The 15816-nt window shown below is 42.7% G+C and overlaps 1 protein-coding gene across 2 annotated transcripts in view; it reads right to left on the reverse strand.

Moving 5' to 3' along the window:
- The window catches only part of LOC145490659 (unconventional myosin-XV-like), a 63582-nt gene that overhangs the window by 7021 nt on the left and 40745 nt on the right, over positions 1 to 15816 (reverse strand). For both annotated transcript variants that reach the window (XM_081469742.1, XM_081469743.1), the window contains exons 30-53: positions 15507 to 15581; positions 15078 to 15238; positions 14424 to 14593; positions 14063 to 14135; positions 13049 to 13249; positions 10317 to 12393; positions 9873 to 9932; positions 9724 to 9799; positions 9404 to 9516; positions 8923 to 9032; positions 8429 to 8519; positions 7659 to 7709; positions 6611 to 6793; positions 5502 to 5713; positions 4794 to 4873; positions 4399 to 4466; positions 3986 to 4058; positions 3324 to 3400; positions 2552 to 2634; positions 1860 to 1990; positions 1413 to 1507; positions 1018 to 1092; positions 581 to 677; positions 234 to 394 (exon numbers count right to left, since the gene is read on the reverse strand). In XM_081469742.1, the coding sequence (XP_081325868.1) occupies positions 234 to 394; positions 581 to 677; positions 1018 to 1092; positions 1413 to 1507; positions 1860 to 1990; positions 2552 to 2634; positions 3324 to 3400; positions 3986 to 4058; positions 4399 to 4466; positions 4794 to 4873; positions 5502 to 5713; positions 6611 to 6793; positions 7659 to 7709; positions 8429 to 8519; positions 8923 to 9032; positions 9404 to 9516; positions 9724 to 9799; positions 9873 to 9932; positions 10317 to 12393; positions 13049 to 13249; positions 14063 to 14135; positions 14424 to 14593; positions 15078 to 15238; positions 15507 to 15581 (4593 nt within the window). The remainder of the gene's footprint in view (positions 1 to 233; positions 395 to 580; positions 678 to 1017; positions 1093 to 1412; positions 1508 to 1859; positions 1991 to 2551; positions 2635 to 3323; positions 3401 to 3985; positions 4059 to 4398; positions 4467 to 4793; positions 4874 to 5501; positions 5714 to 6610; positions 6794 to 7658; positions 7710 to 8428; positions 8520 to 8922; positions 9033 to 9403; positions 9517 to 9723; positions 9800 to 9872; positions 9933 to 10316; positions 12394 to 13048; positions 13250 to 14062; positions 14136 to 14423; positions 14594 to 15077; positions 15239 to 15506; positions 15582 to 15816) is intronic.

A 15816-nucleotide genomic window follows, 5' to 3' on the forward strand; every position in this document is an offset into this window, starting at 1 on the left:
TGTTTATTCTACTATTTTCGTTTCACTAATTACGCAACCGTAAAGCACTTTTTGCTTTCCAATGAAACACCAAGCAGAAAAAAAAAAATTGCGTTAAAACAAAAAAATTTCACCATGATTGTTAACAATATCAGTGGCTCGTGTTGTATACTGCATTGGTATTAATTCACGTTTGGCGCCGATCATCCATTATCCACGACAAAGCCGCCAGAACCTGTCTGACCGGTTTTTACCTGATGGTAGATGACGCTGACCAGCAGCTCATTATCAAGTCTCAGGCCTTGTAGCCACAACACACGGCGGAAACACAAGCTGAAGGCGAATTCCTGTCGCTCCATAGAACTAACCACATCCATAATGTAATCTGTGGTCTGAACTGGCACCATTACGTTTTCTATCAAACACAATAGGGAAGTTAACAGCAGCACAACACAATAAGACAAACAAGACAGACTAGTACACGATCTTCGCTATGACTGATGAAGGAAACATGGCAGTTTTTTTAGACACAGAAAACACCACACGATAAAACTACTACTCTCAAGACATTTAAAGCCATTGCTCTTTATTGCAGACTTACGTGCTTCCATGAAGGTGAAAAGTCCGTACTCTTTGTAATGATTTTCTGACATCAAATCCATATCATTACATATTTCCTTGATGACGTCAAAACCAGTCTAAAGGAAAACAATTAACCAAGTGAGTACTTTGACCAACTGTCCTTTTGAGCAAAATAGCAGTCAAAATATCGTTTCCAAGAGCTCGATCAACCCTTCGATAACGAGTTTCGCGTGAAGTTCGGAAGGGAAACAAGTGTGGCGTGCCGTGTCAAAACAGCGACTCCAATAGAAAGAGCTCGTCACATAGTAAACTTGAAATGTCTAAATCCTGGTTTGACCTTGTTCTAAACCGCTGTCTGACACTACTCCTTAAGTGATTGGGTGCAGCGTAGGTGAAAATGCAAATGAACAACTACACCATTACTAACGTTAACGAAATAAATCAACTGGTACTCACTGAACTGGTTTGAACTTTCAACATTCGAGTTCCTCCAGGGAGAACAAAAACCTGTCGTTTGGTCTGTCGTCCTTGCTACAAAAAATAAGAATAATACAAAATTCACTACAAATAAATTAATATTCAGAGAGGAAGCCACATGAGCCTGATCAGGTTTTCACGCGGCTCCTCCATCCTGATCGAATTGGAAGTTGGAAATGTTGGTTTTTCAGGAGGGAGAAAAGCCGGAAAACTCGGAGAAAAATCCTGGGAGCAAGGCGAGAACCAACAACAAACTCAACCCACATATGACACCGGGCCAGAATTGAACCCACATTGGTGGGAGGCGAGCGCTCTCACCACTGCGCCATCCCTGCTCCCAGTTAAGCTGTGTATATTTCAGTTTTAATACTCACCACTAGTTGGCTTAATTCTTCTCTGCTGGGAGGTGTTTTTCTTCCACCATACTTGAACGTCTTCATTAAATTCATTTCACACGTGGCTGCCGCACCTTAAACACAAGAAACATTCCATTTGAACTCTTCACCCTGGAACAGGAGCAGGTTAACTGAGATATCTTACCGATGGCGCATCTTGAAACATTCAGCCTAAGTTTTTCATTCACAATCTCATTATTTATACGTAGCCACCCTCATTTTTTCTCTGTTTATCGTTACCTCTTTTTTCAATATACAATACATTTAAGCATTACAAAGAATGTCTTAATTCACACTTTCATTTCAACTGTGGTGTACAGTTTATGCCAACACGGTTCCAAAAAAATAAACCAGTTAAATCATTGAAAGCAAAAGATGTTCATGAAATCGTCAAACGCCTCGTTTACGTTTACCACACAAACTAACCATGAAACTCCCTTTTGGGATCACTAGCCGTGCTCTGTAAGAACGTGACCAGATAAGGCGTGAAAACATCTGAGCACTCAATGTAAGCTGTGATGATTATCAGCAGTCGCCAGCCTCGACTTGCGCTCTCACTACAACACAAACATTACACGAATTAGTTCCCTCCAGCCTTCAAAATGAGACAAATCACGCAAGGAAACATCAGACGTGTCACGGAGTGGTAGCCCTATTAGACAAATCACGCAACGAAACACGAGAAATGTCACGGAATGGTAGCCCTATTAGACAAATGACGCAAGGAAACACGAGAAGAGTCACGGAGGGGTAGCCCTAGTAGACAAATCACGCAAGGAAACACGAGAAGTGTCACGGTGTGGCAGCCCTATGAGACAAATCACGCAAGGAAACACGAGGAGTGTTACGGTGTTGTAGGCCTTTTTCCCTTTGCCTATATACTGTTGAACTTCACTGTGTTGGTACGATTTCCAACGAGACCATGCAAAGAATATAAAGGACTGAAATAGGTTGGTCGTTTTTGTCAACGAGCTGCAAAACATCGAGAATTCAGCGAAGTATACCCGTCTCCCCTCTCGTGTTTACTGATGGCGCAACTGAAGAAATCTGCGACGCAGTAAGGAAAACAAGAACATCGATGGCAAACAAGGTTTATGCCAAGAATCTGTTGTACTTACGGCTTTTGGCTCTTATTGCTGGTGACTTGCTTGATGAGTTGACAGTAAACCTCGTCTCTTAGGTCTGGGATTTCACGGCACGTCTACAAATGAACCACATGATAAGAATACGCTGTTAGTATGCAGGTTGACCGATAAAATCCACGTCTCTCTAAAATCTTCATTTGTCTGTTTTTAGACACCTTCTTTCAAGCCTAAATTTAACACAGTCACTGAAACGATGGGCTTGGTACGCCACGAATGCATAGGGAATAGGCCATATTCGTATTCTCGGTATAGGACTGGAACTAGCTTGAAGTAGAGGCTCATGCGGGAGAGTTTCGTTTGCAGTTGAATAGACTCCCCACATCAGCCTCAGTTGCAAGCTAGTTCCAGTCCAATGCCGAGAATACGAATATGGCCTATTGAACAATTGTTATCCCCCTCGAGGTTATCGCCTCGTTACTGGGTTTGCCAACGACCTACGAGACTAAAAGAAATCTTGCACAGTTTCGCTTCAAACTCTTACAAGCTTTAAAGCAACGGCAACCGGAGGTGGCGCTGAATTTTTGCTTCAAATCGCCGTGAAATTCTTGGGTCGCCATTGTAATGAAATTTTCGAGGAGTATAAGGGACGAGCCTTTCACATTTTACGAATTGAGCTTTCAAACAGACGCTTGAGCATTTTGAGGATGAATCATGACAAGATCGCTTGGTTCGTCCTTGCTATTGCCTTCAGTATAGATGACAAACACACTACTGTTGTAAGGATGAATTAGGTGTTTAAACCCACCTTCAACAAGTTGAACACAATCTCTGTCTCTTTTAGATGCTTGGACATCGGTAAGTCTCCCATGAACTTCATGATCACTGCAAAATAACAAAACGTACAGCACATTGTCATAAAGGTAAAGAGGTAAATTCTACGTCAGGCCAGTGGCCCATCAGGCCGGAGCTTATCCCGGTATTTGTAGCATAAAGCGACTAGGTGTGTTTCTACTCCCCCCTGAATGGGATGTTAGTCCGTCATAGGATAACTGACCCCCAGCAAAATTCACTGGTACACATTTATACACCTGGGTGGAGAGAGACACTGTGAGAAAGTGTTTTGCCCAAGAACGCAACACGATGTCCCCGACCAGAGCTCGAACCCGGACCGCTCGATCCGGAGTCGAGCGCACTAACCATGAGGCCACCGCGCCTCCCACATTCACACATAGTCATTAATAACGACTAAATCTTGAACTGTTCGGTATAACAATGAGACAGCACCAAGTCAATATTTTAGGTGACACTCACGGTCAACGATATTAAAATCGAACGTTGGTTATAAAGTTGCGGTAACAATAAAAGTACAGATTGGAAAGATGAGCTAGGGAGCTGTAGTTTGCATGTTGAATCTTGAACTATTAACTCCAGCAATGGTTTTCATTTACATTACTGTCATGTACTTACTTTGGAAAGTCTCCACTGCTAGTTTATTGAGCTGTGTAGAGTCAAGCCTCACAAGTGATGTTTGAATTGGGACCTAAACAAAGAAAGCGATTCAATAAACAGTTATCAACTGCTTTAAGGACAATTTCTGAAAATTATGCGGGATTAATTAATTACTTGGGATAAAAGTACGTGCGCGAAACCATGTAACCCGTGGAAAACGTGGGGAAATATGGGCAAACAGGTAACCAGCGAAAAAGCGCGGAAACCATGTAACTAATGGAAAAGCGCGGGAAACCGCATGACCAGTGGAAAAGCTCAGGAAACTGCGTAACCGCTGGTAAGTACGGGAGGAAGTCGTGTATTCGGCAAACTTATGTGAATCAAAAGACACACCACCACACCTAACAACTATAAGATGAGTACGAACTTACCCTGCTGTACTTGACGAGTTCAGCTAATCCACTCCACGTCCACTCTGCTTTATCTTTCTTATGACTTGCTGTTTGTGCAAACAAAGAAAATGAACTTTAAACACCCCACAAGATAACAACAAGTTGACGCTGTCCAGGGATATAATTCTAAGAAAAAAATAAACCCCCGCAAAGGAACTTCTTGGAAACATGGCGTCCCCTTGCAGCGTCATGTCCGTTTCAGAGTTTTGGTAACGAATTCGCAAGGGCCTTTTTTGTGGTTATAGAAATACTCAATATTCGAGTTTTTGCACCAAACTTACCATGAACAGCTTTTGTAATTGAAAGACTACATTCTGGATCTTGTAACTTAGTAACTTAGCAGCACATTCAGTAAAACGAAAAAACACACTAACCTTTGGACGATCGTCCCAGAGTTCCTCGCACCTTAACTGTACCTCGGATGGTACCGTCCTCGGCCCGTACCAGAGCGTCTCTGTAAAAATACAGGCAGAGCATCGCCAAGGTCAAATTTCTACTTAACAATTAGATTATGAGCTTGAGATTTTGATAGCGTGATAGTTGACGAGGGTGCCGCTACGAGTCGAATATCACGCATAGAAATAGAGAGTAGTATATTTCTAATAGTATTCGAATACTCTAATAGTTTTAGTATAAATCTGCTATAGTTGTTCAAAATTTCACAGACACTTCGAAAACGCTAAAAGGGGCGGTCATCTTGTTACCAACCGCACACTGCTGGGCTACTCGCCATCTACAGCAGAATAGCTAGAGAGTAGCGTCGCCAATCAAAGAACGGCATTCCGAATAGAACGCTAGTAGATTTTATACGAATTAAAAAAAAGATAAAACAGCGGCACACAAACAAATCCCATAGACAAGTGCACCGCGTGGGTTGTTTTCAGTTTCAATTATTTGCGACTTGGCCCTAAGATAAGACAAGAACCTTTAAGTATCAAATGTATTTAGCCCTAGCAGACTAATTGGGCCACTAAACAACAGCCTTAAGTACTAACACTCACCTTTACCAATCCATAAGTTATGGTTGGGTTTAAAATACCTAAAACACGAGCACACAATTTTTCACCACCACCACTACTCACCTTCCATATCTGAAGTAATGCATGGCAAACTCCATCATGGAGTGTTTATCGGAATTATATTGTGAATTGTCAGACTTGGTGGACTTGACACTTCCGGTTCGGCCACGTGACTCGCCAGACATCGGTCCGTCCGAGTCCAGACTGAGCAAACTCCCCACAGAAGCCGCTTTCACCAGATTACTAGGACGTACTGCGGGCACCGCTTGAGGGTCCTGAAGGTCACACAACAAATTCAGTCACTTCTGGTTTTTCAAGTTCAGTTTTTGAAATAAAATCGACTCAACTGCGAGCCGGAGAAAAAGGGAGTTCTAAAAGCAAGCACGACGACGAAGCTTAGGACAACGTTGAGGTTACCGTTGTGGTTTCTTAAACTCTCGTTTTCAAGCTCAAAGTAGGAAGCTGGCGAGGGGTAGGGTGCATTTTTCGCAAAAAAAAAAAAAAAAATCAGGATTACATTGCGAGAGGAGAGATATTTAAGAAAATCACTGAAACGTATTTTACTTTTTACAAAAAGAGTTTATTGCAAAAGCAAGTTTGTGTTTATCGGCTTTCCAAATACCCCGGTCCTGATTACCCGATTCTCGCTGTGTTAACAGGCTGGCCGGTACGCATTAAAGAAAGAACACTAGGAAATATAATGAAAGTCACTTATCAATATGAAAGTCGTCATATTGATATGTCGTAAGAAGAATTCAACTGCATCTAAATGATAAATGAAAGGCGTGAACGGAGAGCACATACTAAGGCTTTAGAAACGGGAGTGGAAGAATGAAGACCAGAGTTGTTTCCAGGAAGTGACGGACGTCTGTCAAGAGCAATGAATACCCTGCCATTCAACCTGGGTTTAAACAGCTTAGAAGAAAGAACAAGACAAGAAGAAGGACACAATGAGAGATACCAATAGTAGAGGAATGAACAACAGTAAGACTAGCAGACTTCTTAAGACTTTCTTCGGGGATAGAGATCAAACATAGAACATTAAGGGTTAGAGTCGCAGAAGATGATACATTGCGATCATTGACAAAGCGACAGATTCCTCACTCGCCCTACAAGATGGATCAAGAAAAAAAAAGATCACCGAGTTACAGCTAGAAGGAACTATACGTTACCTCTTGAATGTGTGTGACAAAATCGGCTGGAAAATACCCGCTTTGGTTGTTAAAGATGCCAAAAACCCAGCCTTCCTCCAGGTCATCTTTGTGAACGATTTTGATCACGTCACCTTTCTTGAAGTTAAGAAGTGCGGACTCTTGTGACACATGATCGTACAAAGCCCGTACGTATTTCACCTCCTAAAAAAAAAAATCAAGAAGATGGTAGATTAACGCCCTGTCCACACTGCGCCAGAGAAATTTGAAAACGAAGGTTCACTCTGAAAACGTACGAAATCTTTTCCGTCCACACTACGCCGGAGAAATTTCAAAACGTAACAATCAATGGTCATTTTGAGTTTGTTTTTGAGGAAAACTCGGGAAGCGAAATCAAATGATTATCTTGATGTCACTGTTTACGAAAAACTCCGTTTTCAAAATGCTTTCTGTCCACACTAAAACGCAAAGCGGGCGTTTTCAAATTCCTCCCGCTCCGGTTTGAAGAGAGTTTTCGAAAAGCTTCGTTTTCGTGCGGGATAAGTGCGGACTGTAGGCCTAATCGTAGACATGAAGCTGCGTTTTCAATTTTCCCCGACGTAGTGAGGACGAAGCCTAAATTTTAATTTTTCTTTCAGATAGTATAAGCGCTGTGATTGGTCATTTGTAGCGTTGTATTTTACAGTATGACCCACTTCCCGCGCTCTTGGTCTGAAATTTTCTCTTTTCTTCAGAGCCAGAGACATCGTACTCAATTTAACAGAGAAACGTGTGAAGACAATGCGCCTAGATCAAACTTTTGAAATTGTAATACCGCTTAGAGAATTCATAACTGAGAAAAAATCCCTACAGTTAACTATTTGCTTGCAGAGATTTAAAGGTTTAATCCAAATAGATAAAAAGAACTCCGCAAGGGCGGTGGATAAATATGATAAACAATAAATCGAAGGCGTAAAAAAGAAACAGCTGTACATTTACTCGCTCAGCGAATTTTAAAGTTGTGCCTACCGTCAGGTTTCAAAGTTAACTGGTAAAAAACAGCGAAGACAATGATACGAGAAACAGTTACCTTTTCTAACTGCCGCAGATATGTGTCAATAATCTGCTTCGCTTCTGCTGCCTGTGGAAAAGAAAACATTCGTCAGCTGAGCGACGATACAGGTCTTTGTCACTGTGAGTCGCTTTCCTTATTGTCAACGAATTGGTGAAAAACAAAACAAAACAAAATGAAAAATATTGTTGTGGAGCCAAATGTTTGGAAATTATGTTTTTCATAAAGCTTCGATTTGGCAAGCCAATTTGGAATGTAGGTTTGGGCATTCAAATCTTGAAAGCCTCTGCCGTTTGCCTCGCAAACATTTCATTCTAGGACTTTGTGTTCGAAGGTTCACCCGTGGACATGTTTGTGTCGTTCTTGCGATCATGGCTTCTAACTCCCCTATATAGATCCAAGATTAGCTGTTGCTAAAGATTATTCGATTTTTCTAGTTTTCAACTGGTTAATGATAAATCTCTGCTTGCCTTATCAAGTCAACTGCAATCGTCTAGGATTCACATCCCAGTACTTTGTTTTGTACCACCTGATTTACCCTTGGCTTAAATCCCGGGCGTAGCTACGGTTAGCATAAAAGTGGGTGCATTGAGAAGTTGCATTGAGTAGAAGTGGAAGTAGAAGTAGAGCTGTAGTGGAAAACGAGAAGTACAAAAGACTTAAATGGGAGAAAAACTCAGTTAATATCTCAGAGTCCCACTATCTCTCGCTGACGTCCAGTTAGTCCCCTTTCAATATGAACCACGGGTACTGTTTTGCAAGGGTAAGAAGACGGAAAGAAAACTAACCCTCTCCGTATGAACAACAACTTTGACTTCCTTCGTGAGCGTCAGTGTCAGTTTATCCTTCACGGCCTTTAACTTAACCAGCTCTGTGTACCTGGAAAATGACAAAAGTCAAATTGCATTCAGTTCTAAGCTACGATGTTATCCACATAAGCTGTATTACATAGTGGAAACAACCTGTTCGGTGTACGACAAATCTTCGTTGAACACTCGATCTGTTCCGATTCTTATTGTCCAGCGCGGACAGTCACGAGTATTCAGAAGACTGTCTCGCCAGAGAGCGTCAAGTTGATGGTCCTTACATGAAGTTGTTATGGTAGCATGGCGTGATTCGTGTGACAAAAAAACTTCTGTACCTTCCGGAAGTTCGCAAATACTCGCACGATGTTTTGAACGACCATTTGCCGAGAAGGGCAATCGACTCGTTACTTAAATATCATCGCAAAATTAAAAATAAAACATCTACTGAGAAGAAAATGAAGTGAAGAGCTACTTACGGAATGCTTCTCACGATTTCGAGTTCATCTGTTATTTTCTCCCTCTTCACCAATTTAATACCGTGTTCAGAAACAGCCAAGTAATGCACATCTGGCAACTCATTCTGACCCTGAATACATATAAAGTATCAACATTTAAAAAGAAGCTTTAGAAATTCTCAAACTCAAAACGAACGCCAACTGCCTGACTAAGTCGTAGTACTAATCATTATAGTACTAAGTCATATACTAATCCGCGCTTTGGAGATTCTCGGGTCGTATCAATTTCTAGCATTCGCATAATTTATCTGTTCTAGAGTTTCATGTTCCAGAGGACCACGTTGCACAAAAATCTGTAATTTCACATTTTGAATTCTGGAGCTGTTTAACCAGCAACCATCACAACAACTAATTATCAATCGAGCTTACGACTGTTTAAAAAGAATTGATTTAGTTCATAGACGACTAGAAAGCTGTACTGAAACTGACATTTTCCGCTCACCTTAACAACAAAGAACCTACTGAAGTAGAGAGGAAGTTGTCTGGCCGCCTCGATAATAATGTCTTCCACTGGAACACTTGAGTGGGGTCTCTCTGGTGTTATACCATACTTCTCTGCATAAAATAAAACACAACAAAAGAATAAACAGAATTCAAAAAAGATACCTACTGCATGGAATACCAACAAAACAATATCATGGGCCTTGCAATTCTGTACTACACGAAATAATAAGCAAAACGTTCAGCTTATATCACAAACGTTCAGCGTATAAGTTTTCGCTATAACACTTCAATCATACTGCCTGTCATTAGCTAACTTACGTAGTAAAAGCTGCATTCTTTGACAATCCTCTTTGGACATTCGACAACAGCAGTTGGAATAAGAGTCACGAAGGATCTGAAAGATGTAAAACAAGCCAGTGAGTGAATGGAAACAGACCTAAAATCAAACAATCATAATTTGCACTGACCTGGAAGAATATCAACTTCTGCAACAAGTTGTTACTGACTTTCTCGTCAGCTGCGAAGAGCTACAACGCAAAAAAAAACATACGATCACGTCAGTAAGTTGTCGTCAAGCATATAGCAAGTTGGATAAAGAACCCGTTGAGATTCTTCGACGGGCAAAAAACAAACAAGGTTAATATCCAGCCGTCTTGACCGAGCATGACGTAAAGAACATCATATTTCTTGCGGGACACAGCGAGTAATCCCGAGCGGGAGAGATAGTCCCTTCCCCCTCGAGTAGTTAATCACAGTGCAAAATCTGGCTTATCTTTCCCTGCTTGCGGAGCTAACCAATTTAGAATTTGGAAAGCGTTAGTCTTTCTTCGTCCAAGAAGCTGACCCTTGAACGATCGTTGACGGAAGTTACTTTGTAACATTTATGGACTACTCGCTGATAATAAACTTACTTCTTTACGAATGTTCAACTTCCATTTGACGTGACTGTACGATAAATACGGTCCATCAGATCTGGGGTGTAACTCAGTACTGTTCTGTTTGTCTGACAACACAACAAAGCCTATCGAGGATGAAGTGCGCTTGTGAAATTCTGGCCTCTCCTTGGCAGCACTCTCCTTTCTCACTGGAGAAGTGGTTGAAAAACTAAAACTGTCACCGTGTCTGAGTGGCGATGCTGGCCCAGGGGAGCGGGCTTCTTCCCCTCCTGACTTGCCTTCCAAAGCAGCCACAAACAGTGCTACCTTGTCAGTAGCTCGTCTTGGGAGACCCGGTCTCTGAGGCGTGATGTTCTCTTCAGTATTGCTGTCGTCGGAGATGGGAGGAGGAGGTGGTGGAAACGCATCCGTATTTGAAGAGGATTGTTCTTGTAGGGAAATCGTGGATGCTGGCGCTGGAGGTAGAGAGGTTGAGCGAGGAGGGATGAGTACCAGAGGAGACGGAGGGGGAGGGATGGGTGACTGTAGTGGTGGTGAATGTCTTAGGTCTGAAAATTCAGACGGAGGTGAAAGAACCTCCATTGCCGTCTGGCCGTTATGACTCAGAACATGGCCGTTGGTAGCAGTGCTTGTAGAGGCAGAAGATGAAGCTAATGACTCTTGGGTATCCAACGGCGAGGCTGCGGGCTGAGGGGAAGCAAGCATCTGCTGCAACTGCTCTAACTGGGACTGCTGTTGTTGTGCCAGCATTAACAGCTGCTCCTGCTGCTTCTGAGACGCTACAGTCTGCTGCTGTTGAAGAAGAGCTTGCTGGGCTATCAGCCGCTCGATAAGAACCTGCTGCTGCGCTGCCAGCAGTGCAGTGTCCATATTGGCTGGGTACAGGGGACCACCCATTACGGGCCCATTACTTGCCTGAGGGAATCCTGCAAGAGGTCCATTTGCCTGTGGCATACTGTAGTATATGGGAGCACCAGGCACCATTGCTGGAAAACCATTTGTCTGCATCATTCCAGGATACCCATTCCCTTGAGCTTGTACTGCCGGGTGGACAGGATACCCATTGCCTTGTGTGTGAGCTTGCCCAGTTGGATGTCCATTCACGGCTGTAGATGCAGTTGCAGTAGAAGCATTAGCTGCTGTCGTGTTTGGCTGATTCACTCCGCCACCTCCTTTCAAGGCTCCTTGTAGTGCTACCTCATCTGACAAACCTTCTACTCCTTGTGAGAGAACAGGATCAAAAAGACTGTCCACAAAATCCTTGACTTGTTTGGGCGATTCTAATTTGTCTGAGGTCTCTAATGACTGCAGCGAGTCATTGTCTCCAGCCTCTCGGCTGGAAGTGGAGGAATTGTCTCTTGAAGGTCTTCTTTCACCTTCCACAACAAAAACACTGTCTTCAACAGACAGATGTGTGGTTTTCTCGTTTTCAACAAACGCCCGACTGGCCCGTTGCGCCTTTCGCCGCATCTCTCTCATCAACTCACTATCTTCCTCCTGCCGCGGTGCCTGCTGGACTTCAACGCGCCTGCTCTTCAGCTGTACCACACGAGCTTGCATCGCGGATTCAAAAGGATCATCAGTGGTTTCTTTACCGCCTGACGTAGGTCCGCTGCCAGTTGACAGAACACGTTCTCGTTGCTCGCGCATTTTCTTTGCCTTCGCGATCACCTCAGCCATGGACAGCTGGGGTCCACCACTGTCTCTTTTCTTTCTGTCCTTGTCCTTCTTGGTGGGCTTCCTTCTTAGAATCACACGCTCAGTTGGCGGTACAACTGGCGGCGGTGGGGGAGGTGGTGGAACAAACGCAGGTGGGGGTGGAGGGGGTGGTGGGACGAACACTTGCGGAAACGGGTAAGGGGGTGGTGCGGATTCTACATGAGCAGAGCTGCTTCCCAATCGCGATCTCTGAACAAGGTTGTCCTCTACTGGGCCTTGAGAGCTGACATATGCCAGTCTCGCTGATGTAGCTGCACTTAAAGCATCTTCTCGCTGTGTGTGTGACGGTGATGACGGTGGTTGATGGTCAACAAAGGAAAACTTGTGGGCAATTTCTGCTACGCTTTTCCCACGAGCTTGCGGCATATGAAGACTAAGAAAAATAAAAAGAAACAATTCGCATAGGTTAGAATTAACGCTAAATTGGCCTGCTCTCAGCCAGTTACAATGAAGTAGCTTTTTCAATGATATTAAATATAAACGTATTAAAAGAGTCACGCTGTATATGAGTGATATATCAAAGTTCTCTAACAATTGCACGCAACCTTCAGCGAGGACTATTTAAAAGAATTTTCAAATATCGCGAGTAGTGAAAATCCGAGTAAGCGAGCGAGCGCGCGAACTAACGAACAAAGGAACGAAGGAACGAGGGAACGAAGCAACGAAGCAACGAAGCAACGAAGCAACGAAGCAACGAAGCAACGAAGCAACGAAGCAACGAAGCAACGAAGCAACGAAGCAACGAAGCAACGACGCAACGAAGCAACGAAGCAACGACGCAACGAAGCAACGAAGCAACGACGCAACGACGCAACGACACAACGAAGCAACGACGCAACGAAGCAACGAAGCAACGAAGCAACGACGCAACGACGCAACGAAGCAACGACGCAACGACGCAACGAAGCAACGAAGCAACGACGCAACGACACAACGAAGCAACGAAGCAACGAAGCAACGAACGAACGAAGTAATAAACGAACGAACGATAGGACCAAAGAGATTCTCCTTTCCTCGTAAGCACTTACTTGGAAAGTGTCTTCAGCTGACTCTCTGGAACAGTATGGCCTGGTTTAACTGTTAACAGTGATGAGGATCGAGACAAGGGGAAGGCCGGCGGGTATTCCAGTTCTGAAATAAGATCAAGGACATAATCCTTGCCGGCAAGAGAGCAATGCCAGTCACTGCTCTCAAGATCAACGCTCCAGCCTTTAGGATCTTCAATGCCCCTAAATTAACAAGGAAAGCAATTTCTATCCGGTTGATTATACTTTAGAAACTTGTAAACAGAACTTCCTCGTAAATAAACCTCGAAGAAGTCTAGTTTTCAATTCTTATGTGATAAACATCCAAACGGTTTTCGATGCCATCTTGCCGGTCGGCAAAACGGTCAGAAATTACACTGTTTAAAAGGAAATCGGATGGCATATAACTTTTTTTTAAATATTAAATTTTGCGCAACTTATGAATGGCAATTTTACCATACTAGGTAGCAGATTGTATTCACCAAATTTGAAGGACGCAGCTGGGCTAGAAGACGCTCAGTTAATTTATACATTTGTCTATAGTCTTTTTCCGCGAACCTCGTCTACCCAGCCAAACTTACAGACAAATGTATGGAAAATTTGACAAATTAACCGTGCGTCTTCTAGCCAAACTACATGCTTCAAACTCGTTGAATACAATCTTCTACCAAGAACTTTAACGTTGCGATTCACAACTTGTGTAAAATTCAATTTTTCAAAAAGTTATTTGCCATCGGATTCCCAAACAAACACTGTAATTTCTGACAGCTTTGCCTACCCGTCAATACAAGAACCAGACAATTTCATCCTCCTAACTGGTAGTACAAGACATCATCCGGGAGTAGTCACAAGTATTAAGATTTTGATTTTGGGACTAACAAGATTAAAACATTTTCACTGTTTCATCCCCTTCTATTTATTATGATACATAACACGAGATCAAAACAGGTAAACCCCTTCTTTAAAGGGAGAATTACACAAAAGTAACTTTTAAAACTGAATTGAAGTTATTTTCACCTGTCTTTTAGAATTAACGCAGCAAGTTCTTCTCCTGTGGTACAAGATTCAACTTCTGCTGTCCTTCTCTCTCCTGTACAAGAGACACAAAAGCTCTATATAAACGTCTGGCAAGCAAAAGTCATTACTGACTCATTAGTCATCCGAAGTAACCGATTACAAGACGTTTAGCTGCCTGAGAGAAATTCGAAACTTTCACGTGAGGTTGAGCATAGCAGGAAGAAGGCTGCTGCGCGGAGTTTTGAGAGGCCGACTGATTCTAAACTAGAAGAGACTGAATTTGATCTATACTCAGTCGTTATCATACAAAATTAACAAGCAATACAGAATCGGGCATTAGTCAAGAACAATGTGCTCATACCATCAGGAAAGTGGCATTCAACAGCCATGTTGGTCCTCAACTTTGCTGCTTGCCATTCTAACAGAGTGGGAGGGTGTGATCGTGCCACAGAAGACCCATTCATGTCCCAACACAGCATCTTATGCTGGCAATAGCTTTTATAGCCGTTGAATGCTTGGTCTGAAGCGTACCTGAGGTGAACGAAAATCAAAGAGTTTTAAGCTTCACAACGATAACCAATGAAGAATTTACCAAGGTTGGCGCGTAAACGAGACAACTGAGAAAACTTCAATGTAAAGGTCATAAACACCAAAACAGCCTCTCGTTACGCGCTGATTACCCTCACACAATGCAACAAGCCCCAAAGATAATTAAATTCGTAGTCTGTTTCTGTCCCTATTTCAGGCTATCAATGCCCACCGAACGACTGTTTACATACACATTTCATTGGTAAGAGGAAAAAATGTTCTCCTCAGAGAATTTGCAAGAAAATTTGCTCAGAGAGGATAAAAAACTAAGGGCAAAACGTTGCGGGGATTTTCGCATTCTTGACGATAGCGCAATGACGTCAGCTATGCTGATAGTCTATTCTGACATCGAGCCTGATCCACGAACCACCTGGCCACGCCCCTGCAGTTGGCACTAACAGCAAAATTTCTTAAAATACCAGCTTACTTGAGTAAGTGCTTGTAGAGTCTTGTTGATGGGGCGAAACAACACAAAAACAGCGCCAAAAGAAGCCACCCTCTTTCATTGCTTGCATCAGAATTGTTTCCCCAAGTTTGGTTGCAAAGATGGCAGAACATCTCCTCACGTAATTCGGGCTTGAAAATGCCCTAAAGAGGCAACAACAAATTGTACACGTTTTATGAAAATCAAGAAACCTATAGTCCACTCTTAACTTACTTTGAACACAAACTATTCTTTTAGTAAAACCCAAGAAAAGAGTCCAGGCATATATTTCCCTTTGATTGGAGTACTGACTAGTCTTCTTCTTAACATTATTAAGATCGAGAAACGGTTTCTGGCGGTGTTTTCTTGGGCCAAACACAAACCAGCCACTTAGCCGATTCAGCTTACATGCTGTTATAACAAGTAACTAACCATCTGGACCAGGTAGTTTCCAACAGCAAACTCTTTGACACCAGTAATGGATTCATCATCCATGAATCGCATAACCTGTATTGACAGAGCAAAGCCATGTTAATCCACGTTTCTTGTGTCTTAGCAATTGAAGGAGAAAGAGGAAGAGCAGTTCTTGCTCGGTTGAATTCTGATAAGACTTAACACTTTGCTACAAACAAAAAATTTACGCATAAACAACTGATTGGTAGTTTTCTTTCTGGAATACAACCACACTTGTAAGACACTTTAAATATCATTATTTACACATATAGACATCAACAGATTATAT

This window comes from Orbicella franksi, chromosome 6, assembly GCF_964199315.1.
Source record: "Orbicella franksi chromosome 6, jaOrbFran1.1, whole genome shotgun sequence".
In the NCBI taxonomy this organism is placed as follows: Eukaryota; Metazoa; Cnidaria; class Anthozoa; order Scleractinia; family Merulinidae; genus Orbicella; species Orbicella franksi.